Source organism: Chiloscyllium plagiosum, unplaced genomic scaffold (genome assembly GCF_037043375.1).
Source record: "Chiloscyllium plagiosum isolate Xiang-an unplaced genomic scaffold, Cpla_swu_hap1 HiC_scaffold_18, whole genome shotgun sequence".
NCBI lineage: Eukaryota > Metazoa > Chordata > Chondrichthyes > Orectolobiformes > Hemiscylliidae > Chiloscyllium > Chiloscyllium plagiosum.
This window is the reverse complement of record NW_028270156.1, coordinates 76,964,554-76,990,927: the sequence shown is the minus strand read 5'-3', so window position 1 is coordinate 76,990,927 and position 26,374 is coordinate 76,964,554. Positions and strand designations below refer to the sequence as shown.

The following is a 26,374-nucleotide window of genomic DNA, read 5'->3' as shown; positions in this document are numbered from 1 at the left end:
ACAAGCCTCCAGTCTGAAAAGCAACACTCACAACCACCCTCAAAGGTCTTTTACCTTTGAGCCAGTTCTGTACCAAATGGCTAGTTCAGAAAAAAACCTATAGTAATAAAACATTATGAATTATTAACTTAAAACTTGTTGATTCTACCCCTTCTTCATTACACAGACACACACATATACATGTACACAAAGATATAGTTTTTAAGGGCTTAAAAAAAAGGGATCATTCAGTTCAATAATGCCAATCTGGAGGACAAGAATTGATGAATGGTCTTAGTTTGATGATTTCCAGTTTTCTTCAATCCCTTTTCGGTTATTTGTTGAAGATACAAGGTTGTTTGCAGCAAAGTTCAGTCTTTCAGAAACTGGTTGAGAACTGATCCCTTGACTATCCGGAAGGCTTTCTATATTCTTCCTTTGGCAAGACTATGGAAAAAGCAGCTTATTAGTAAAGGTTGGTAAAAACAGCTTGCAAGATCAGAATTTGCTGCTTGCTTTAACACAAAGGAGACAAGCTATATCTTGACACTTTTCCTTTAGAAGTGAAGTTCTCTTTGCTGCTGTTGCTTACTCAGAACTGTTCTCCTTCTTGGAGGGTAATTCCAATATTGTTATTAAGTGGAATTCTCTCACATCCACCCTAATTGGTCAATGGAAACGCCAAACAAATAAGTTCATTTCTGGTTCCAATTCCTGGCCCTGAGAAACTGATAACTTCTTCCTTTACTCTTTGTATAACTGAGCTTAGACTTTCTAACATTCACATAACCTGTTCAGAGTTTTAGCAAAACATGTCTGGGTCTGAAATTTTCAAATACTGAGGCAAGCTATTTCTTAACAGCTCTCAAGAACACATCTGGGTTCATCCAAGGATCCTGCAAACTGGCAAAACGGAAACCCAAAAGCTACTTTCCTACTTTTAAGCCTTTCTCTAATCAGAAAAAAAGCCAATATTTGACATTCTAACCTGAAAGCCTGCACAACTGTTTCCTTTGTTTGTTCACAATGTAAATAAAGTCCAATGAGCCTCTAAAACTCTCTCAGACTATTTTGAAAAGATATCACCATGGCTACAGATACATTCACAAGTTAATCATTAAACCTCTTCTGACACATATAAACCCATTTGTTTAAAATTCAAGTGATACTAAAAGATAGATAAATCACACTTTACATCACACTATATCCTTTAACCAAGCTGTGTAGACGTGATGGAGACAGACAAATAAACTAAATCAAACTTTTCACCTCTGTATTTGCAACACAGTAAAACTAATACCTTCAAAGCCTCTCAAAATTGAGCCCAATGCTTCTTAACCAGACTTTTGAATAGCTAATCCCAGACTCTACAAATAATCAATTCCAGACAATGGTTTATATCTTAAACAAAAGATTTAGCAATTCAAAAATTAAACAAAGAAGTCTTATTAGTCCATTCTTTAAAAGGACAAACCTATATTTTCAGCTTCATTCACACAAAAGATAGACTGACAAATAAACAAACACAGTTATGGGATAAATAAAACAAAATAACAAAACTGGCCAGATTATTTAAGTGGTTTCCATGATGCATTGTATCACAATCATAGAAGATAGATTCTTGGTTGATTTTCTGAGAATGTCAATTAGGGTCACCTTTATAGTCACTGAGATAAAGGCAGTAATACTTATTTTTCTACTCTCTGAGATTCCAAATGCTCCTCATGGGAGTCTAGGCATAGAACTTCCAAATTTTTATATTGTAGAATTAATAGCCAGATCCCTTCTCACAGAGGACACAGTCTAAATCCCAATTCTAACTCTGACCATTCCCTGACAAACAGATCATTTCCTCCATGAGATTCCAATTTTCATTCAACATCTGCCATCTGCTTGAGCATAGAGCATTTTCCAGACTTGCTGGAACCAATTCACAGGTGCATGGTAATTTCTAACTTCTCCTACCTACTTAAACAAAATGCTTCTTCTGCAGGTGACCAAGTGTCTGCAAAACCTTTTGATCAGCAACCAACCAGCAATTACTGGATATACTCGAGTAATATTCAAATATTTTTGACAACTTTTTAAGGTTAAATTTATGGGCTAGACTATTACATGGATACTACTTTTGAGTGGCTGAAATTCACGCCCATCAAAATTCATAGTGTATCGTTAGCAGAAGCCCAAATGATCTCTAAACGAACAAAGAAAAAAAACAACGAATTACAATAATTCTGAAAACTTGGCACGGAACACAACAGCTAGCGGACTGGAAGACCTAGAGCAGAGTAGGATGACCAGCAGACTAGAAAGCTGGAGCAGAGCACAACAGCCAGCCGCTGACTCATAAATGTTGATCTGTTATCTGTGAAGAATTAGGGTTGACTTTTACATGAGAGATATATAAAAATTCCAGATGTTTTGCCTAAAAATAGGGGATTGACTTTCACATAAGATTAACTATTACTTGAGCACACACAATAAGTTCCAGGCCTGGTCTCATAAATAAACAAACACTCCTTATATTACAAGCTGTTACCCACAATCCAAAGTCATCTTTAGTTCACAGTTCACAGATCTGAACCCAAATTGATATAAGAATAATATTAAAAATAATGAAAAATTGCAAAGTTTTGAAGTTCCTCAGAAGATACAGTCCCTCACTGCTGGGAATTCTGCTCATGGTAGTACCTCTCAGAATTCATTTTTGACATCTGGTGGATGTGAGTGCCATGGCATTGATGTACATGAGGTCAATTGAGCCCATGCTTGTTGAACAACGAAGAGTAAAAAGTCCTTCTGGGTCTTCTATTGAGGGGGTGAAATAAGGTCCCCTGTAATTTCACCAGTCTGCAACTTCCCAGTTTACATATGTCACCACAGGAAGGCACTATACAAGGCTTGCTGATGAACAGCCAATGAACCACACACCTTGATCTCTTTTTGCAACAGTTGTACTGCTAGGCGGAGGTGAGAGCTGAAACCAAGAGTGTTAAACAAACTAAATTACTAATCTCCTTCCACATCAAATACACACTTGCTGCTGAACACATACATCCTTTAATGGGGGCTTGATAACTTGCACTGCACAGTCCCTAATTTGCTTCATTTTTATTTCACATTTTACAGGTAGAATATTAACACCTTTTTACAACTGACACAAACTACTCCAGACCTGTTTCTTTTTACATAAATTAGAAGGCAGCTGGTCAGCTCTCTCCAGGCTGCTCCACTGTTCAACAAAAACATAAAAATCATAATTGATCTGATTTGAGCCTCAACTCCCTTTCCAGCTTATACTTTACACTTTGAGTCCCTTTTTATTCAACAATCTATTTACCAAAGGCTTAAAATTGTTCAATGACCCTGCCTTCACTGCTGACTGGATAAGTCTTTGGACTCATGACCGCCTGAGAGAAAATGTTTCTTTTCATCGGTAATAAATGGGGAACCCTTTCTTTTTAAATCATATCCCCATGTTCCAATAAGGTTCCCCCACTTTTTTCTAAACTCCAATGAATACAGGCCCAAACTGTCCAGCCTCCTCTCACAGCAATGTGTCCATTTTTATATCAGGAGATGAAAACTATGCACAGTATTCTAAATGTGGTTTCACAAATACTGTATTCAATTGTAGGAAAATCAATACTTTTATATTTGATTTGATTCCCCTTGCAATAAATCACAACATTCTATTTGCCTTCCAAATGATTTCCTGTACCCGCAGACTCATTTTTAATATTCATAGACTAGGACCCTAGGGTCTTTCTATACCTCAGAGTTTTATAGATTACAGATTACATTACAGTGTGGAAACAGGCCCTTCGGCCCAACAAGTCCACACCCAACAAGTCCACAGTTCTGTAATCTGTCTCCAGTTGTGTGGTTTGTGGGGCAGCATGGTGTCTCAGTGGTTAGTATAGCTGCCTCACTATACTAGGAACCTGGGTCCAATTCCAGCCTCAGTCAATGGTCTCTGTGGAGTTTGTACAGAGTGGAGCTAATGGCTGAGTGGTTCTGTTGCTAGGTTATTAATCCAGAAATCAAGCTAATGTTCTGGATATCTGCGTTGAATCCAGCCATGGCAGATGATGGAATCTGAATTCAATAACAATCTGGAATTAAGTGTTTAATGATAATCATGAAACTGTTGTTGATTATCAGAAAAATCCATCTGGCTCACCAATGTCCATTAAGGAAGGAAACTGTCTTCCTTACCTGGTCTGGTCTACATGTGACTCCAGAGCCACAGCAATGTGGTTGACTCTTGGCTGCCCTCTGAGCAATGAACAATGGGCAATTGTTAGCCAGCGACACCCACACTGCGTGATGGAATTTTAAAAATATTCTTCCCATGTCTGCGTGGGTTTCCTTCAGGTGCTCCAGTTTCCTCCCACAGTTCAAAGATGCGCTAGTTAAGTGGATTGGCCATGTTAAATTCCCTAGTGTCCAGGAATATGCAGGTTAAGTGGATTAGCTGTGGAAAATGCAGGATTACAGGGATAGGATGGGTGGGGGGGGGGGGGGGGGGCGAATCTGGGTGGGATGCTCTTGGTGTGGACAGATGGATCGAGTGGCCTGTTTCCAAACTTTAGGGATTCTATAATTTAAATAGTGGGCAGTTTTATAATATACTTCTTACCAAAGTGGATAAGTTCACATTTTTCCATCTTGTAATCTATTTATGCCCTCTTCACAATTTACTCCCCTATCAATCGTGCCAGCAGCTCCTCCGCCCTTGAGCCCCGCCCCTCCAACCGCCACCAGGACAGAACCCCACTGGTCCTCACCTACCACTCCACCAACCTCCATGTACAGCGGATCATCCGCCGTCATTTCCGCCACCAGGGATATATTTCCCTCCCCTCCCCTATCAGCGTTCCGAAAAGACCACTCCCTCCGTGACTCCCTCGTCAGGTCCACACCCCCCACCAACCCAACCTCCACGCTCGGCACCTTCCCCTGCAACCGCAAGAAATGCAAAACTTGCGCCCACACCTCCCCCCTTACTTCCCTCCAAGGCCCCAAGGGATACTTCCATATCCGCCACAAATTCACCTGCACCTCCACACACATCATCTATTGCATCCGCTGCACCCGATGTGGCCTCCTCTATATTGGGGAGACAGGACGCCTACTTGCGGAACGGTTCAGAGAACACCTCTGGGACACCCGGACCAACCAACCCAACCACCCCGTGGCTCAACACTTCAACTCCCCCTCCCACTCCACCAAGGACATGCAGGTCCTTGGACTCCTCCATCGCCAGACCATAGCAACACGACGGTTGGAGGAAGAGTGCCTCATCTTCCGCCTAGGAACTCTCCAACCACTAGGGAAGAACTCAGATTTCTCCAGTTTCCTCATTTCCCCTCCCCCACCTTGTCTCAGTCAAATCCCTCAAACTCAGCACCGCCTTCCTAACCTGCAATCTTCTTCCTGACCTCTCCGCCCCCACCCCACTCCGGCCTATCACCCTCACCTTGACCTCCTTCCACCTATCGCATTTCCAACGCTCCTCTCCCAAGTCCCTCCTCCCTACCTTTCATCTTAGCCTGCTGGGCACACTTTCCTCATTCCTGAAGAAGGGCTTATGCCCGAAACGTCGATTCTCCTGTTCCTTGGATGCTGCCTGACCTGCTGCGCTTTTCCAGCAACACATTTTCAGCTCTGATCTCCAGCATCTGCAGTCCTCACTTTCTCCTTAAAAATACATTCAGCCTATCAACCCAGTCATTAATATAGATTGTAAATAGTTGAGACGTCAGCACTGATCCCTGTGGCACTCTTCATTACACCTTGCCAACCCAAAAATGATTCACTTATACTAATTCACTTGTTAGGTGACGAGACCCACATCCAGACTATTAAGTTACTCTTGACACAATGAGGTCTTATTTTGTGCAATAACCTTCAATATGGTACCTTGTCAAATATCTGCTAGAAATCTAAGTACACCAAATTCACGTTTCCTTTATCTATGCTGTTTCCTACTTCCTGAAAGGACTGTGATTAATTAGTCAATAACAAGTTCCCTTTCACAAAGCGGTGTTGATTCTATCTGGTTATGTTGAGATTTTCTAAGTGCCCCGCCGTAATTGTCTGAATAACAGGTTCCCAATGTTTTTCCCAATACAGACGATATCTGGCCTGTTGTTTTCAGCAAAATAAAATAAAATGAAATGAAATGCACAGAGGATGGTGGGTGCCTGGAACAGGTTGCCAGCTGAGCTGGTAGAGGCGGGCATGATAGCATAATTGAAGATGTATCTAGACAGATACATGAATGGGCAGGGAGCAAAGGGATACAGACCGCTAGAATATAGGTGACAGGTTTAGATAGAGGAACTGGATCGGCACAGCTTGGAGGGCCGAAGGGCCTGTTCCTGTGCTGCAATTTTCTTCGTTCTTTGATAACTGAGATGCTGGAAACAAGAACAGAAATTGCTGGAAAAACCCAGCAGATCTGGCAGCATCTGTGGAAAGAAATCAGCATCAATGTTTCGGGTTCAGACACCCTTCTTCAGAACTGATGGTAGCGAGGGAAAAGTTGGTTTTTGTGCAAAAGATAGGATGGGAGAAGGGGATAAGAAGTAAATGATAGGTGGAGATACACCCAAAGAGACAGAAGAACAATTGGACAGTTAAGAAGTGGATAATATCAAGGAGAATGAAAAGCTGCTTATGGGGACTGAGTGGCTGAAAATGGGTTGTGGGTAATAGCAGATTTCTTCATCAATAATTGCTTTGATCAACAGAATATTGGAAGTAGCCATTGTTCTCTAAGGCCTCCCTTTGGAACTTGACAATCAGGAGGTTGTTTCATAGTGCCGGGCCAGGTTGGGAGAGGACCACTTATTGATGAAGAGATCCAGCATCGCCTCCAATGTGCTAGTGCAACCTTCGGCAACCTGAGTAAGAGGGTGTTCAAGGACAACAACATCAGATCTTACACTAAGCTCATGGCATACAGAGCTGTAGTGGTTCCCACCCTCCTATATAGCTCTGAGACATGGACTGCCTATAGCAGACACCTTAAGGTGCTGGAGCAGTACCAGCAATACTGCCTGCGCAAGATACTGTGAATGTGCTGGGAAGAAAGATACACCAAAACCAACGCCCTCGACTAGGCCAACATCCCCAGCATTGAGGCACTTACCACCCTTGATCGGCTGCAATGGGCTGGACATGTCATTTGCATGACTGACACAAGATTTCCCAAGCTGGTGCTCTACTCCTAGCTCTGAAACGGCAGCCCCAGGTTGAACAAGAATAGTGCTTCAGGGATTCCCTCAAGGCCTCATTAGCGAAGTGCACCACACTTACAGGCGGCACAGTGGTTGGCACTGCTGCCTCACAGCGCCAGAGACCCGGGTTCAATTCCTGCCTTAGGCGACTGACTGTGTGGAGTTTGCACAATCTCCCCGTGTCTGTGTGGGTTTCCTCTGGGTGCTCCGGTTTCCTCCCACAGTCCAAAAATGTGCAGGTTAGGTGAATTGGCCATGCTAAATTGCCCGTAGTCTTAGATGTAGGGGAATGGGTCTGCGTGGGTTGCACTTCGGCAGGTCGGTGTGGACTTGTTGGGCTGAAGGGCCTGTTTCCACACTGTAAGTAATCTAATCTAATCACTCCCACCAACACCTAAGAATCACGGGCTCAAGACCGTCCAAAGTTCAGCATTCTTCATTTGTGTGGCGGCAGTTTGAGTGGGAGGAGCTACAGCAAGGACCAGAGGTCTGCCGGGAATGTAAATTTAAAATAGATAAAAACTTACCTTGTCTATAGGCGGAGCGCACACTGAGCAGGAGTGGTCACGGGTCTGCAGGCTAAGTGAGGCTTTATATTTGGGTGGTTGCTTTACCCAAAACACTACTCAGGTAGTGTCTCCCACCCGTCCTCCACCTCTAACCAACAGAAAAAGTTCTGTGCACCGGATTAGTAAGGTGACTAATTCCTTTTTTTTTGTTAGATTTTCAGTAATCTTGTTGGGAATTTAGAATAGTGGGAATGGAGGTTAGAGTTGAATGTTCCTCCTGCAGAATGGTGGACGCTAGGAAATTGTTTCCGTTAGGTGAGGAGACTAGGACTTGTGGACACAGCCTTAGAATTAGAGGGGGTAAATTCAGAACAGAAATGCGGAGACATTTCTTCAGCCAGCGAGTGGTGGGCCTGTGGAATTCATTGCTGCAGAGTGCAGTGGAGGCTGGGACGCTAAATGTCTTCAAGGCAGAGACTGATAAATTCTTGATGTCACAAGGAATTAAGGGCTACGGGGAGAATGCGGGTAAGTGGAGTTGAAATGCCCATCAGCCATGATTGAATGGCGGAGTGGACTCGATGGGCCGAATGGCCTTACTTCCACTCCTATGTCTTATGGTCTTATGGTCTTAATGTGGGAGGTAAGGGTCACCACTCGTGTCCCTGCTGACTGCATCCGTAGGAAATGCACCCAACTGCAGTTCCTTGAAAACCACGTTAGGGAACTGGAACTGGAGCTGGATGAACTTCGGATCATTCAGGAGGCAGAGGGGGTTTTTGAGAGGAGTTACAGGGAGGTAGTCACACCTCAGGTACAAGAAGAAGGTATATGGTTACCGTCCGGGGATGAAAAGGGAACTGGCAGGCAGTGCAGGGAACCCCTGTAGCCGTTACCCTCAATAACAAGTATATTTTTTTGGATACTGTTGGCAGGGACAACTTACCAGGGTAAGCAATAGGCACAGGTCTCTGGTACAGAGTCTGTCCCTGTTGCTCAGAAGGGAAGGGGAAGAGGAGCAGAGCATTTGTCATTGAGGACTCCATAGTTACGGGGACAGATAGGAGGTTCTGTGGGAACGAGAGACACTCACGGTTGGTGTGTTGCCTCCGAGGTGCCAGGGTTTGCAATGTCTCTGATCATATTTTCGGGATCCTTGAGGGGCAGCAGACCCAGGTCGTGGTCCACATAGGCACCAACGACAAAGGTAGGAAGAGATTTAAGGCAGAAATTCAGGGAGCTAGGATGGAAACTTAGAGCTAGAACAAACAGATTTGTTGCCCGTGCCACATGCTAGCAAGGTGAGGGATAGGAAGAGAGAGGAGTTGAACAAGTGGCTACAGGGATGGTGCAGGAAGGAGGGTTTTGGATTCCTGGATAATCAGGGCTGTTTCTGAGGCATGTGGGACTTCTACAAACAGAACGGTCTTCACCTGAACCAGAGGGGTACCAATATCATGGTGGGGGGTGGAATTTGCTAATGGTCTTCAGGTGGTTTAAACTAATTAAGCAGGGGAATGGGAACCTAAATTGCAGTTTGAGTATACAGGAGGTTGAGAGTAGTGAGGTCAGAACTAAGGTTTCAAGGTTGCGAGAAAGCAGTGGCAAGCAAAAACTTGGTTTGAAATATGTCTACTTCAATGCCAGGAGCATCCGAATAAGGTGGGTGAACTTGCAGCATGGTTTAGTACCTGGATTTCGATGTTGTGGCCAGTTCAGAGACATGAGTGGAGCAGGGACAGGAATGGTTATTTCTAGGATTTAGATGTTTTAGTCAGAACAGAGAAGATGATAAAGTGGGGTGGGGGGGAGGGGTGTATGGTATTGTTCGTTAAGGACAGTATTACGGATGCAAAAAGGACGTTTGAATACTCGTGTACTGAGGTGGTTAGAAACAGGAAAGGAGGAGAGGTTACCCTGTTGGAAGTTTTCTATAGGCCTCCAAATAGTTCCAGAGATGCAGAGGATAGGATAGCAGAAATGACCCTCGATAGGAGCGAGAGTGACAGGGTAGTTGTTTGGAGGGACTTTAACTTTCCAAACATTGACAGGGAATACTATAGTTCAAGTATTTTAGATGGGTCAGTTTTTGTTCAATGTGTGTAGGAGAGTTTCCTGACACAGTATGTAGACAGGTCAACAAGGGGCAAGGCCACATTGGATTTGAACCCGGCCAGGTGTTAGATTGGAAGTAGGTAAGCACTTTGGTGATAGTGACCACAATTTGGTTATGTTTACTTTGGTGATGAGAAGGCATATACTGCAGGGCAAGAGTTATAGCCTGGGGAAACGATGTGATTAGGCAAGATTTAGGATGCACAGGATGGGGAAGGAAACTGCAGGGTTTCGGCACAATTGAAATGTGGAGCTTATTCAAGGAACAGGATAAGTATGTACCGGTCAGGCAGGGAGGAGGTCAACATGCTTGGGAGCTGTGGTTTACTAAGGAAGTTGAATCTCTTTGTCAAGAGGAAGAAGGATGTGATGGCTCAGTTAGGTCACTTGAGAGTTACAAGTTAGCTAAGAAGGACTTAAAGAGAGAGCTAAGAAGACCCAGGAGGAAAAATGAGAAGTTGTTGGCGGATAGGATCAAGGAAAATCCTAAAGCTTTCTATAGGTACATCAGGAATAAAAGAATGACGAGAGTAAGATTAGGGCCAATCAAGGATAGTAGTGGGAAGTTGTGTGCGGAGTCAGAGGAGATAGGGGAATCGCTAAATGAATACTTTTCATCAATACTCACTCTAGAAAATGACAATGTTGTTGAGGAGAATACTGAGATACAGGCTACTAAACTCGAAGGGATTGAGGTTCACAAGGAGGAGGGGTTAGCAATTCTGGAAAGTGTAAAAATAAATAAGTCCGCTGGGCCAGATGGGATTTATCCTAGAATTCTCTGGGAAGCCAGGAAGGAGATTGCCGAGCCTTTGGCTTTGATCTTTATGTTGTCATTGTCTAAAGGAATAGTACCAGAAGACTGAAGGATAGCAAATATTCCCTTGTTCAAGAAGGGGAGTAAAGACAACTATTGTAATTATAGACCAGTGAGCCTTACTTCGGTTATGGGTAAAACTGTTGGAAAGGGTTATAAGAGATAGGATTTATAATCATCTAGAAAGGAATAAGTTGATTAGGGATAGGCAACACAGTTTTGTGAAGGGTAGGTAATATCACACAAACCTTATTGAGTTCTTTGAGAAGGTGGCTGGGTCGGTGGCCAAACAGGTGGATGAGGGTAAAACAGTTGATGAAATGCAGTACATGGATTTCAGTAAGGGGTTTGATAAGGTTCCCCACGGTATGTGATTGCACAAAATACGGAGGCATGGGCTTGAGGGTGATTTAGCGGTTTGGATCAGCAATTGGTTAGCTGAAAGAAGACAGAGGTTGATGGGAAACATTCACCCTGGAGTTCAGTTACTAGTACTGTAAGGATCTGTTTTGGGGCCACTGCTGTTTGTCATTTTTATAAATGACCTGGATGAAGGCATAGAAGGATGGGATAGTAAATTTGCGGATGACACGAAGGTCGGTAGAGTTGTGGATAGTGATGAAGGATGTTGTAGGTTATATAGGGACATAGATAAGCTGCAGAGCTGGGCTGAGAGGTGGAAAATGGTGGTTAATGTGGAAAAGTGTGAGGTGATTCACTTTGGAAGGAATAACAGGAATGCAGAGTACTGAGCTAATGGTAGTGACTACACTACAAAATAACATAATTGGCTGTAAACATGAACATTTTTCTTTGCTTTCTAATATGGGAGCCAGGAAGCAAGGTTAGGTGGTGAAGACTTTGATGAGAATAATGTTGAGGGAGTACAAGTTACTGGAATGTAGAAACCAGGTGAGCTGGGGGTAAGTTGGAGATGGAAGAGGAACCAGAATAGGATGTGAACTCAGATCAAAGATTGAAGAAGCCTTGAAGATTGGTGAACTAAGGGGAGAGGGAAGTGACACAGGCAACTGGATAGATGCTTTCAATCTTCAACAACCAAGATTGTTGTTGGTGAAAATGGATTGGCTAGAAGAAAGTGATGTAAGAAAATAATCTGTGTGGAATGGAACTCATAGACTGCCCTTGTATTCTAATATGATCCAGGAATTTAGGCAGAGGAGAGCTTGACTAGGTGGTACTTATGTCATCCAGCCAAATTAGCAATACAAGGTTAAACTGGCTGTCCATCAGATACATTCAAATGCTGTATCCTTTGGACTTCAAGGAGGAGAGATGAAGGAATAACCAAGGTAAGAGAAAGTAGAAAATTTATAGCGATCAAAGGAAGAAAATCAAGAGCAGAGTTTCTTTAAATATGTAGAGTACAAATAACGCAGAGCATCAAAGCAGAATATTACATATGAATATGGGGTGGGGGAAACAGTGACTTAGTGATAATGTCACTAAAGTAGTAAATCCGAGGCCCAAGCTAATGGTCTGGGGATAAGGGTGCAAATCCAAGCATGGTGGATTTTAAATTAATTTAATATAATCTGGAACTGAAAACTTGACCATGAAGCTATCAATGACTGTTGTAAAAATCCACAAGGTTCATTAAAATGTTCCTGAGGGAAGGCAATCTGCTATCCTTCCTGTTTGGGCAACACATGATTCGATACTCCCAACATTAATTGCTATATAAAATGCCTTAGTAATCCATTCAGACTTTTTAAAAAAAATAACCTATTTGTCTAAACAATCTGCAGGTTTTTAAAAAATTACTTACCGGTAGCGGACAGCGGTGTTTTCCCTTTCACAGAAGGAGCGGGAGCAGTGGGGAAAGTGACGAGGACCAGAGGGGTAGCTGGGAAGGAAAGCAGTGAGTATAAATACTCACCCTTCGACGCCAACGGCCATTTTGAGTGCGAGCAGCAGTGGAGATAAGACGAACTCGGAAGACTGCAGCTAAGGTGAGGCAGTTTTTAAAAAATTACTTACCGGTAGCGGACAGCGGTGTTTTCCCTTTCACAGAAGGAGCGGGAGCAGCGGGGGAAGTGATGAGGACCAGAGGGGGAGCCGGGAAGGAAAGCAGTGATCATATATATCAGCAAGGCGGCTAAACACGAGACTCTACTACTGTAAAGTCTCCCACCCGCCCTCCTCCTCTAACCTAGTTAATAAGGTAACGTTCATTCTAAACTTCCTCTATTGGATATAAGTTTGTTATTAATTTTTATAGCAACTTGAACTAAGCTTTCTACTTTAGTACTGAGTGGGTGTTCAGATAAGCCGGGTATGGATGCTAGGGCAGTTGCTTGCTCCTCCTGCAGAATGTGGCAGGTGGAAGACATGGCACATGTCTCCGCTGGCTACGTCTGTGGAAAGTGCACCCAACTCCAGCTCCTTGAAAACCGTGTTAGGGAATTGGAGCTGGAGCTGGATGAACTACGGATCATTCGGGAGGCTGAGGGGGTAATTGAGAGGAGTTACCAGGAGTTGGTCACTCCTAAGGCTCAGGACAAGGATAAATGGGTTACAGTTAGGGGGAGGAAAGGGGACAGTCAGACAGTGCAAAGATCCCCTGTGGACATTCCCCTCAGCAATAAGTATACCATTTTGGATACTGCTGAGGGGGATGACCTACCAGAGGAAAGCCATAGCAGTCAGTTCTCTGGCACTGACCCTGACACTGTGGCAAAGAAGGGAAGGGGGCAGAATAGAAAAGTACTCGTGGTAGGGCACTCGATAGTTAGGGGAATCGACAGGAGATTTTGTGGTCAGGACCGGGATTCCCGGAAGGTATGTTGCCTCCCTGATGCCAGGGTCCAGGACGTCTCCGATCGGGTGTATAAGGTTCTAAAAGGGGAGGGCGAACAGCCAGAAATCTTGTTACATATTGGCACTAATGATATAGCCAGGAAAAGAATCGAAGATATAAAAAGTGATTTCAGGGAGTTAGGATGGAAGCTGCAAAGCAGGACGAACAGAGTAGTGTTCTCTAGTTTACTACCGGTGCCACGAGATAGCGAGGCGAGGAACAGGGAGAGGGCGCAGCTTAATACGTGGCTGTGCAGCTGGTGTAGGAGGGAGGGCTTCAGATATGTAGATAATTGGGATGCCTTCTGGGGAAGGTGGGACCTGTACAAGAAGGACGGGTTGCATCTGAACTGGAAGGGGACCATTGTCCTGGGTGGAAGTTTTGCACGAGTAGTTCGAGAAGATTTAAACTAGTATGGCAGGGGGGTGGGAACCTGAGCTGTATACCGGAGATGAGAGTTGATGCAGATGAGGCGGAAGCAAGAGGTAGACCAGCTAGTGGGAAGGATTTTCCTGGCAAGGAACCAAGGTATCAGTTAAAGTGTGTTTGCTTTAACGCAAGGAGCATCAGGAATAAAAGTGACGAACTTAGAGCATGGATCAGTACCTGGTGCTATGATGTTGTGGCCATAACAGAGACATGGGTTTCTCAGGGGCAGGAATGGTTGCTGGATATTCCAGGGTTTAGAGCATTTAAAAAGAATAGGGAGGGGGGAAAAAGAGGAGGGGGTGTAGCACTTCTAATCAGAGAGGGTATCACAGCTACAGAAGCTTCCATTGTCGAGGAAGATCTGCCTACCAAGTCAGTATGGGTGGAAATTAGGAACAGCAAGGGAGCAGTCACCTCTTTAGGGGTTTACTACAGGCCCCCCAATAGCAGCAGGGAGATGGAAGAAAGCATAGCTCGGCAGATTTTGGAAAAGTGTGGACGTAGTAGGGTTGTTGTAATGGGTGACTTTAACTTTCCCAATATTGATTGGAACTTCCTTCGAGCAGAAGATTTGAATGGAGCTGTTTTTGTAAGGTGTGTTCAGGAGGGTTTCCTAACTCAGTATGTTGACAGGCCAACGAGGGGAGAGGCCATTCTAGACTTGGTGCTCGGCAATGAGCCAGGGCAGGTATCAGATCTTGTGGGAGAGCATTTTGGTGATAGTGACCACAACTGCCTTACATTCTACATAGCTATGGAGAAGGAGAGGATTAGGCAAAATGGGAGGATATTTAATTGGGGAAGAGGAAACTATGATGCGATTAGACATGAGTTAGGAAGCATGGATGGGGAGCAATTGTTCCATGGCAAAGGCACTATAGACACGTGGAGACTGTTTAAGGAACAGTTGTTGCAAGTGATGAATAAATATGTCCCTCTGAGACAGGCAAGAAGGGGTAAGATAAAGGAACCTTGGATGACGAGAGCGGTGGAGCTTCTCATCAAAAGGAAAAAGGTGGAGGAAACTAGGGTCAAGCTCAGCTCTACAGGATTACAGGCAGGCAAGGAAGGAGCTTAAAAATGGTCTGAGGAGAGCCAGGAGGGGGCACAAGAAATGCTTGGCAGAACAAATTAGGGAGAACACAAAGGCATTTTACACTTATGTGAGGAATAAGAGAATGGTCAAAGAAAGAGTAGGCGCGATCAAGGATAGCATAGGGAATTTGTGTGTGGAGTCTGAGGAGGTAGGGGAAGCCCTAAATGAGTTTTTTGCTTCTGTCTTTACGAAAGAAACGAACTTTGTAGTGAATGAAACCTTTGAAGAGCAGGTGTGCATGCTGAAATGGATAGAGGTAGAGGAAGCTGGTGTGCTTAAAATTTTGTCAAACATTAAGATTGACAAGTCACCAGGCCCGGACCAGGTTTGTCCTTGGCTGCTTTGGGAAACGAGAAATGCAATTGCTTCGCCACTTGCGAAGATCTTTTCATCCTCGCTCTCCACTGGAGTCGTACCTGAGGACTGGAGAGAGGCAAATGTAATTCCTCTCTTCAAGAAAGGAAATAGGGAAATCCCCAGCAATTACAGACCAGTAAGTCTCACGTCTGTCGTCTGCAAGGTGTTAGAAAGGATTCTGAGGGATAGGATTTGTGACCATCTGGAAGGGCATGGCTTGATTAAATGCAGTCAACATGGCTTTGTGAGGGGCAGGTCATGCCTCACAAAACCTTATCGAGCTCTTTGAGGATATGACTAGAAAAGTTGATGAGGGTCGAGCTGTGAATGTGGTGTATATGGACTTTAGCAAGGCATTTGATAAGGTTCCCCATGGTAGGCTCATTCAGAAGGTCAGGAGGAATGGGATTCAGGGGAACATAGCTGTCTGGATACAGAATTGGCTGGCCAACAGAAGACAGCGAGTGGTAGTAGAAGGAAAATATTCTGCCTGGAAGTCTGTGGTGAGTGGTGTTACACAGGGCTCTGTCCTTGGGCGTCTACTGTTTGTAATTTTTATTAATGACTTGGATGAGGGGATTGAAGGATGGGTCAGCAAGTTTGCAGACAACACAAAGGTTGGAGATGTCGTTGACATTATAGAGGGCTGTTGTAGGCTGCAGCGGGACATTGACAGGATGCAGAGATGGGCTGAGAGGTGGCAGATGGAGTTCAACCTGGATAAATGCGAGGTGATGCATTTTGGAAAGTTGAATTTGAAAGCTGAGTACAGGATTAAGGATAGGATTTCATTGGAGAAAAGGAGGAGGAGAGGGGACCTAATTGAGGTATACAAGGTAATGAGAGGCATAGATTGAGTCGATAGCCAGAGACTATTTCCCAGGGCAGAAATGACTAACACGAGGGGTCATAGTTTTAAGCTGGTTGGAGGAAAGTATAGAGGGGATGTCAGAGGCGGGTTCTTTACACAGAGAGTTGTGAGAGCATGGAATGTGTTGCCAGCAGCAGTTGTGGAGGCAGGGTCATTGGGGACATTTAAGAGACTCCTCGACATACACATGGTCACAGAAATTTGAGAGTGCATACATGAGGATCAGTGTTCGGCACAACATCGTGGACTGAAGGGCCTGTTCTGTGCTGTACTGTTCTATGTTCTATCTATTCAGAGATATTACACACCTCTGAAACAGGTGGGATTTGAAACTAAGCCTCCAGGTGCAGAAGAAGGAGCACTACCACTGCACCACAAGAGGTTGCCCTACAGCCATTCAGTTCAACAGAAATTGGGAATGGGCAAGATGTTGACTTTACTAGCAACATCCACCTTTCATGAAAGAATAAAGAAAACAAAACAGTGCGATTAAAGCTAAAGCAAAACCTATGGGTGGAAAAGGGAATACAAAAAGCAAATAGCAGATCAGCTTCAAGTTACAGACCATGCCAATTCTTTCATTCCATCAAGAGCAATATTGGTATCGGAAAATTTTGAACAAACAGTGTTGCTTGTTTCACTGCCCAGCAGTGGAAGAAGTTGCACCCTATAAAGGGGAACAATGTAAAATAAAGGTAGCAATATTTTTAAAAAATCTTGTAGGATATCAGAAATTTACTGTGAGATCAAAATGGTGATTAGAAGGCAGAAAATGAAAAAGGAAAGAAAAACCAGCAAACTACATGAAAGGGAATAACAAAAACTTTTAAAGTATATATAAATATAAAGTGAAGGTGAAATGAATCAGAGTTGAAGCTAGTTTAATTAATAAAGAAATATTACATTTTGAATTGTTTATTTTACTAATAATGGTGAATGTGAAAACGTAGGACCACTGGAGGAGGATATTGAATTCCTTACCTAAATATTTCTTCCTTCCTTTAAGATGCTCCACAAAACTTACTCATTTTCTAAACATTTAATCATCTACATTACATTGCCCCAAATATGATTTGGTGCCATATTATACCTGATTTACTTCTGTAAAGTTCCTTTGGACATTTTACTACATCAAAACAATTATATAATTACAAGTTGCTGTTAAATATCACACTGTGCATTCTGAAACACATCATAGCCACTCTTGATCTGAAAGAGATTCAGATGCTATTAGAGTGAAAACCTTGAGTGCTGAGCAAAGTTGATAGAAGTGTTTATTAGCTTCCAAAACAATGAAGGGACATGGCGCAAGAATGTTTCAATATAGAGGTTTGATCAGTCATGTAATTCCCTATTTGGAATTGTGATGAAAGTAGAAAACATGATATTTTTCTATTTGCTATTGAACACCCACGTGCTTTTTGAAAGGGAGCTCGGAATTTCACTTTTCGGACAGATCTTTCAGAGTTATCATGTTTGCTGATTGGTCAAATGTTCTTAAACATGCATTGTAACATTGCATGAAGCTTAATCATTTGCCTCTGAAAAGAAAAATGCAGTTAATGTTAAACATAAATTATCATGGTAACTCTGCTGTACAGAAAGGTTAACTCACATAAAGCCTTTTGATGGGAACAGGCTAGGCTATGTATATGCTACCAGCAGCCTTATTCCTGCTTATAGTTCTCTACAAACCTAATTCCCTTCAGGGTTAGAAATTAGAGCTCCCAGTTTGGTCAACAATTAGGTCTATATCATAAAGGTTAGGGTCACTGGACCCGAAACATTAGTTTCTCTTCACAGATGCTGCCAGACCTGCTGAGTTTTTCTAGCAATCTCTATTTTGTTTCTGACTTACAGCATCCATAATTCTTTTGGTTTTTAGAATGAACATTGTGTTTATTTTCACTCTTGCAAAGAAGGTAAATTGAATTTTGTCTAAATAGGTTGGGGTTACTTTCTCTGGAGTGTCAGAAGCTGAGGGGTGATGACAGAGAAGTTTATAAAATTGTGAGGAGTATGGATAAGGAGGAGTACGTTTTTTCTCATTCCCTCGTTGATTACTATTCCCCAACAGCCCACATTGTTGCTGCTGTTATCTATATTGCACACTAACCTGGCTCCTTGACCTTCAGCTCAAATTTGACCTTTGAACTTCCGGCGATGACCGCATAGACTCCGCTGTCAAGGCTGCTCACTGAATGGATGGTGAATAACCAAGCATTTGAATAACCAAGGTCTTTTTCTCAGGTTAGGGGAGTCTAAAACTAGAGGGCAAAGGTTTAAGGTGAGAGGGAAAAGATTTAAAAGAGATCTAAGGACACACACAGCGTGGTGTGTGTAATGAATGAGCTGCCAAAGGAAATGGTTGAGGCTGTACAATCACAATATTTAAAAGCCATCCATATAGGTACACTAATAGGAAGGCTTTAGAGGGATATGGGCCAAATACTGGCAAATGGAACTAGATTAATTTAAGATATCGGGTCAGCATGGACGAGTTGAACCAAAGCGTTTCTATGCTATACAATTCTGTAGGTCTATGACTCTAATACTCTTAGAGGACTCACAACAGAAAGAATTTTCTTCTCTTTCACGTCTGTGTGGCTTAATTTAACAATGGCTTTAATTCCACATCTTTAAGACTTCATACAAACAATCTGAAGCTTCCTCAGTTTCAGGTAACCCTTCAGGGTTTTAATCAAATACTTCTGTTCTGGAACTTTTCCTAAACTCCTTACACTGATGTGAATTTTTGTTAACAGTCTTAAAAACTACCTCCTTTTCTCAGAAGCAACAGATTTACATATCAAGCTTTAGTCAAGATTTCTGCAAACTGTCCCAAAATGAAATTAAAAAGCCATGGGTATTTTCCCTCAGCCAAAGAAAAATTCAGGATTTTAGAAGATGTTTATACGGGACATGGAGGAAACGTTTGAGAGTGTTGTCCACCAAAGGACCGAAAGAAATCATATTTTCAACATCGTGCAGAAATCCTTTCATTACTGATGTATTTAACTGCATTTTTAATTTACATATTTCTACCAACAGAGCAAAATAAGGATGATCCATTAAATAGGTTATTATAAGATAACAAATTAAAGAGCCTGCTCCCAAACAGGAATAAAGAGATACAAGAAGTGATCAAGGTGACACCAAATGTACCTCCTCATCAATAATATGTTCACAGTGCTCAGTGTTGATTCTGCCAGAACCATAGAGGTCCAGGCTTTGCCACCGCCTTGATCCAGAAAATGTATGAAAGCCAAATGACTAAGGCAAGACTAACAGTAGCCTGTTCTGAGGATGGTCACTGGATCCAAATGTTAACTCTGATTTCTTTCCACAGACGCTGCCAGACCTGCTGAGGTTTTCAAGCAATTTCTGTTTTTGATTCTAACAACTATACCTTATTGCAAGGGAATATTTGATGAATAAGGAACGAATGAACATGAACCTGTAATCAGCAGGGTCAAAACGAAAATCTTCCAAGTGGTTAGAATCATACCCAAGATGTGAGAAGATTATTGCGATTGCTGAACCCTTAGTTAATGGTATTAGAATTCCTCCGGCCAATGCTTTAAGCCAAATATTTCTACTATTTCATTATGATTCACCATAAAATCCAAAGTAGATAGTTTTTAATTATTTTTACAACATTCACCAAGCTTTAATCACCTCCTCTGGACCTTTTATGGTCTTCTGTTGCAATAATCAAGAATCTGAACATCATTCAGGGCAGAGGTATTTGCTTAATCAATATCCATGTCACTGGACTCAATATCCATCTCAATGTCACTAGCATACAATGGCTGGAATATATACAGTTTTCAATGTATTTCAACAGCATCTCCCAAATCCGTTAGCTCTACCACCAAGGAGAACAAAAGTAATAATGGTATAAAAACATTACATTCCTCTCCAAGGCATTTATCCTACTAACTTGAGCATAGTTGTTACTTTTACACAGTTGCCAGCACATTATCCTGGAACTCCCTAAATATTGTGGGAGTACCACCTTTACAAGAGCAGCATAATCTCAACAGGAAGGCACAGCAACACCTTCCAAAGGATCAATAATGAATAGTCTTTCAGTATTTCCTACATCCTAAAAGTGAATAAAACTTACAAATGTATAAAAATAAACAGTAATGCAACCTTTTGTAAATACGCTGTTGAGAAAGTACGTAATCTGCAAATGTATGGAAAGACATTTCCAAAACCTTTAAAATTACAAAGTTATCAATGAATGTGCCCTTAATTTTGAGAAACGTATCAATTTTGCACTGAATTCCGGAAATAAAATGGAAAGACTTTTGTAAAAGGTTAATTAAAACAAAAAGGGTGAAGTATCACACATTATTTCCATGGTTATGGAGAATGAGCTTAACAGCGTTAATGTTAGACACTGTACTTTGTGATTAAAAATGACTTAAATCTTTAAAGAACTAAGATGATAGCATTCAGCACTTGGATTGAAAATAAATATCAGTTACGGGTAAAAACAGAATCACAATATTGATCAACAGTTAATTCATTACTTTAGGGTGTGAGTCAGTTTTAAGAAATACTGCTGCAACAAACCTTCATGTTGATATTTGCTACTTACTATTTGATTGGCTTAGTGAACATGGGTGAGAGTCTATATCTTGAGCAGACTGACAATGTTCAATAACTCTCCAGGAATCCACAAAACTGCTAGCCGTTCCCTCCTGAATTCCCATACTGCTCTTGAAATCATTTTGAGAGTTTCCATCAAAATTTCCACAAAGCCCTGAAAGAGAATAATATCTGTAATAGCAATATCAAGTCTAATCAAGAACAGGTTTTACAATTGTAGGTAAACAAATTAAGGACTATGCAGCATATCAATTACTTTTCCTACAGCTATATTTGGTGTACTTCTGCATATTGCTAATTTAACTAAAAGGTGGGTATCCATTGTGTTACAGGGCAATTGTTATGTTACTAAGGTGTACAATCATAAGGGCTGATATCTCAATGACTAGATGGTCACAATGCAGTGTAGACTGGAGTCACAAGCCACGAACATTTAGAAGTCCTAACATAGCTGACATAGAGGAAATTGCCTCGGTAACTGAACATCCTGATTGGTAAACCCCCACCCCATCTGGAACCCTCTGACGAAAACCATTAAAGTCAGAAAGCCGAAGGTTCAACACCACCCATTCCTCCCACCTCGTCTGACTCAACCCCACCAGACTTCACATCCCACCTCACCACTCATGGAGAGACCACTCATATATATATTCCATCTGCAACAATGGAGAATAGTCTTGTCATAGAGAATTCTAAAGATCGTAACCCTTTGAATAAACATATTTTCCTCATCCCTACTCTAAATGATTGACCCCTTATTCTGAGACTATGACCACAGGTTTTGGAGAACCCAACCAGCTAAAGCAATCTGTGTCTATCCTAGACAGCCACTTCAAATCGTGAATTAGATTACCTCTTATTATTCTGGATGCCATGGAAAATAAACCAAATTTACTAAGTTTCTTACCAACTTTTTCATCCCAGAGCCTAGTTCAATGAATGTTGACTGGACTGCTTCTAATGCAAGCATATTGTTTCTAAAATATGGAGACCAAAACTGGCAAATCTTCAGTCCTTTTCAGTGCTGCACTTGGAAACAGAGATAATTTCATTCAGCAGGAGGGTGACAAAAGAAACCTGCCACCCCTGTCTCCATTCTGATATAGCCCACATCAGGAAAGTCTGTGGTTGGCCTTTTTAATCTATCAATTGAGGCCCTTAAGTGACCAATTAATAACCACTATCGGGCCTCATCCTGGTGGTAGTAATGCAGCTTACATAGCACTGGGTGCAGCAGCTAATGGACTGGTGCAGAGCCAACAACCTATCTCTGAAAATGGACAAAATGAAAGAGATGGTTGCTGACTTCAGGAGAGCACAGAATGATCACTCTCTGCTGGACATTAACTGCTCCCCCATGGAGATTGTGAACAGCACTAAATTTCTTGGTGTCCACCTGGCGGAGAATCTCACCTGGTCCCTCAATACCAGTTCCATAGCCAAGAAAGCCCAGTAGCATCTCTACTTTCTGCACAGGTTGAAGAAAGCCCACCTCCCAGCCCCCATCCTCACCATATTCTACACAGGGTTCATTGAGAGTACCCTCTGTCACTGATCATCACGATATCTACTTGGCTGTGATGCTTAAATTAAAGACAATGTAAAGTTAATTTTTCAATTCAATCCAAATTAATATTTCAATTCAATTCATGAATTGGGTGCAATCAATAGACAAAGAGTCTGGAAGATATAGAGGGGAAGGTAGGCAAATTTCAAAGAATTTCAGAGAATGGGGGCAGTGTTAGACTTAATTCTCAGGAGCTTGGCGAGCAGTAGAAGTTTAGCTGATAGGTACTTTTGTCATGGGCGGCACAGTGGCTCAGTGGTTAGCACTGCTGCCTCACAGCGCCAGGGACCCGGGTTCGATTCCAGCCTCAAGTGGAGCTTGCACATTCTCCTATGGGTTTCCTCCGGCTGCTCTAGTTTCCTCCCACAGTCCAAAGATGTGCAGGTTAGGTGAATTGGCCATGCTAAATTGCCCATAGAGTGCAGGGATGTGTAGACTAGGTGCATTAGTCAGGGGAAATGTACAGTAATAGGGATAGGGGAATGGGTCTGAGTGGAATACTCTTCGGAGGGTCGGCATGGACTTGCTGGGCCCAATGGCCTGTATCCACACGTAGGGATTCTATGATTCATAGCCACTACAACTCTAAGATATCTATGGATTGGATGATGTTGGACCAGAAATAAAGGTTCTGAATCAAGGAAAGGCAGATTTTAATTTATAATGACCAAAGCGGATTGGAAGCAGTAACTCGCAGGCAAGTCTACATCAGAACAATGGGAGTCATTTAAGAAAGAGATGATAAGACAGAGCCAGCATGTTCGTGTAAAGGTGAGATTGAGAGCAAACAAGTCTAGGGAATCCTGGATGCTGAAGAATGTACAGGATTGATAAAGAAACAAAGGGGAGTACATGGTAAATACAGACAGCAAAAATTAATAGATACTTTAGAGAAGATCAAAAATACAGAGGTTAAAAAAGGAAAATCCAAAGGCATTTAAAAATACATTAGAGGTAAGAGGATAACCAGGGAAAGACAGGAGCCTATTAGGGACCAAAGTAATAATCTACATGCGCCAGAAGACTTAGATACAGTTTTAAACAATTAATTTGTATCTGCACTCTGTATTGAGACAACTGATGTGTGTGTAGAAGTCATGGAAGGCAATAGTGATAGACTTGAACAAATTCGCATTGAGAGAGAGGATGTATTAGTTGGTTTTAATTGGCTTAAAACTGGATAAAGTCCCAGTCACAGATGAGAGGTATCCTAGACTATTGTGGGAAGCAAGTGAGGAGGTTGCAGGGATATTAACATTCAAATCCTCTCTTGACACTGGAGAGGTACCAGAGGAATTGTAGGCAGCTAATACAGTATTATTATTAGAGAAGGGTGCTCAGAATCAATAGGGTAGTAAAAGTCTAACATCACAAGATGCTAGGAAACTTCAGAAAAATTTCCAAAGAACAGAATTCACCTTCAATTGGAGATGCAAGAATTAACAGGGCATAGTCAGCATTGCTTTGTCTGAGAGAGATCACGACTGAAACATTTGACTGAGGGTTTGAGAAGGTGACAAGCATGAAGGTATTACAGTTGATGTTGTCTACATGGACTGTTGAAAGTCTTTTGACAAGGTGTGGTATGGAAGACGGTCAGAGCCTTTGGGATCCTGGGCAAATTAGCAGTGGTAGGAGTCAGCAGGTGCTGGTTCAAAGCTGTTTTTGTAGGTTGTCATGTCCAGCAGTATATTGCAAGGTTTCATGCTGGGTCCCTACCAATGTAAACTAATGGTTTGCACACAACGTAGGAAGTTTTATTGGTAATTTCACAGATGATACTAAAATTGATGGTGTGGTCAATAACGAGGAGAAAAGCTTTTGACTATCAGAAGATACAAACAGGCTGGTCAGATAGGCAAGAAGATGGAGTTTAATCCACATGCTAGTGCATTTTGGGAGGATTAAGAAAGCAAGGGAATGCTTGATAAATGATAGGACCTTGGGTAGTACAGAGGATTGGAGGAATCTTGCTATGCATGTACACAGATCCCTGTATGCAACAAAACAGGCATATGGAATATCTGTTTTTACTAATTGAGGCATAGAACACAGGATTTTACTGAATATACTGAAATCAGGACAGCAAAAAGGGAGCATGAGACAGCCTTGGCTAAGAAGATTAGGGTAAATGCAAATAGGTTCTTTGAGTATATTAAAGGAAAACAAATAACTAGAGCGAGAATAGGACCCCTCAAGGACCAAAATGGACATGTGCAGAACAGCTCATGATGGGCGAGGTCCTCATTGAAAACTGGGGACAAACCATTTCACAGTAGAGGCGGTGTTGGACATATTAGAATGTATGAAGGTGGATTAATCTACTAGTCCTCCTTGCTTTTTCCAGCACCAAACATTTCGACTCTGACTCTTCAGCATCTGTAGTCCTTACTTTCTCCCAAATATATCCAAGAACCCTGCAAGAGGCTACAGAAGAAATTGCGGGGCCCTGGCTGATATTTTTGCATCATCGTTAGTCACAGGGGAGGTCCCGGAAGAGTGGAGGGTAGCGAATATGGTGCCCTTATTCAAGGAAGGCTGCAAAGAAAAACCTGGGAACTACAGACCACTAAGCCGAACATCTGTGGTAGATAAATTACTTGAGAAGATTCTGAGAGACAAGATATACTTGCATTTGAAAAAAAGTGCTTGATCAGGAGTAATCAGCAAGGCTTTGTGCATGGGAGAAGTGACCAGGAAGGTTGATGAGGGCAGGGCAATAGACATAGTCTATATGGATTTCAGTAAGGCCTTTGGATAAGGCTCCACATGATAGACTGCCCTGGAAGATTAAATCGTATGGAATCCAGGAAGTTGGCAAATTGGATACACAATTGACTTGATGGTAGGAAGCAGAGGGCAACAATGAAAGGATACTTGTTGGACTGGAGGCCTGTGACTAGTGGAGTGCCTCAGGTGTTGGTGCTGAGTGGAACAAAGGGACCTTGGAGTTCAGGTGCACGGCTCTCTGAAAGTGGATCTACAGATAGATTCAGCAGTGAAGAAGGTACACTCCACTCATTGAATCAGGGCATTGACTACAGAAGTTGAGAATTTATGTTGGTGTTGTACTGGACACTGGTGAGGCCACACTTAGAACATAGAACAGTACAGCACAGAACAGGCCCTTCAGCCCACGATGTTGTGCTGACCACTGATCCTGATGTATGCACCTTCAAATTTCTGTGACCATATGCATGTCCAGTAGTCTCTTAAATGTCCCCAATGACCTTGCTTCCACAACTGCTGCTGGCAACACATTCCATGCTCTCACAACTCTCTGTGTAAAGAATCCGCCTCTGACATCCCCTCTATACTTTCCTCCAACCAGCTTAAAACTATGACCCCTCGAGTTAGTCATTTCTGCCCTGGTTATCGACTCTATCTATTCCTCTCATTATCTTGTATACCTCAATTAGGTCCCCTCTCCTCCTCCTTTTCTCCAAAGAAAAAAGTCTGAGCTCAGTCAACCTCTCTTCATAAGATAAGCCCTCCAGTCCAGGCAGCATCCTGGTAAACCTCCTCTGAACCCTCTCCAAAGCATCCACATCTTTCCTATAATAGGGCGACCAGAACAAAATTTTCAGCACATCAGCTTTGTCTATCTCTATCCATTCCAGCATGCACACCTGCTCTTCAAAGGTTTCATTCACTACAACCTCTCTTCATAAGATAAGCCCTCCAGTCCAGGCAGCATCCTGGTTAACCTCCTCTGAACCCTCTCCAAAGCATCCACATCTTTCCTATAATAGGGCGACCAGAACTGGACGCAGTATTCCAAGTGCGGTCTAACCAAAGTTTTATAGAGCTGCAACAAGATCTCACGACTCTTAAACTCAATCCCCCTGTTAATGAAAGCCAAAACATCATATGCTTTCTTAACAACCCTGTCCACTTGGGTGGCCAGTTTAAGGGATCTATGTACCTGCACAACAAGATCCCTCTG

General features: G+C 42.5%; 1 protein-coding gene across 1 annotated transcript in view; it reads right to left on the bottom strand.

The window, feature by feature from the left end:
• LOC122558125 (mucin-6-like) overlaps positions 1–26,374 on the bottom strand; it is a 314,704-nt gene that overhangs the window by 139,548 nt on the left and 148,782 nt on the right. Inside the window, exons 14-15 of the mRNA XM_087996204.1 lie at positions 20,851–21,015; positions 18,358–18,438 (exon numbers count right to left, since the gene is read on the bottom strand). Of these exons, the coding sequence (XP_087852330.1) occupies positions 18,358–18,438; positions 20,851–21,015 (246 nt within the window). The remainder of the gene's footprint in view (positions 1–18,357; positions 18,439–20,850; positions 21,016–26,374) is intronic.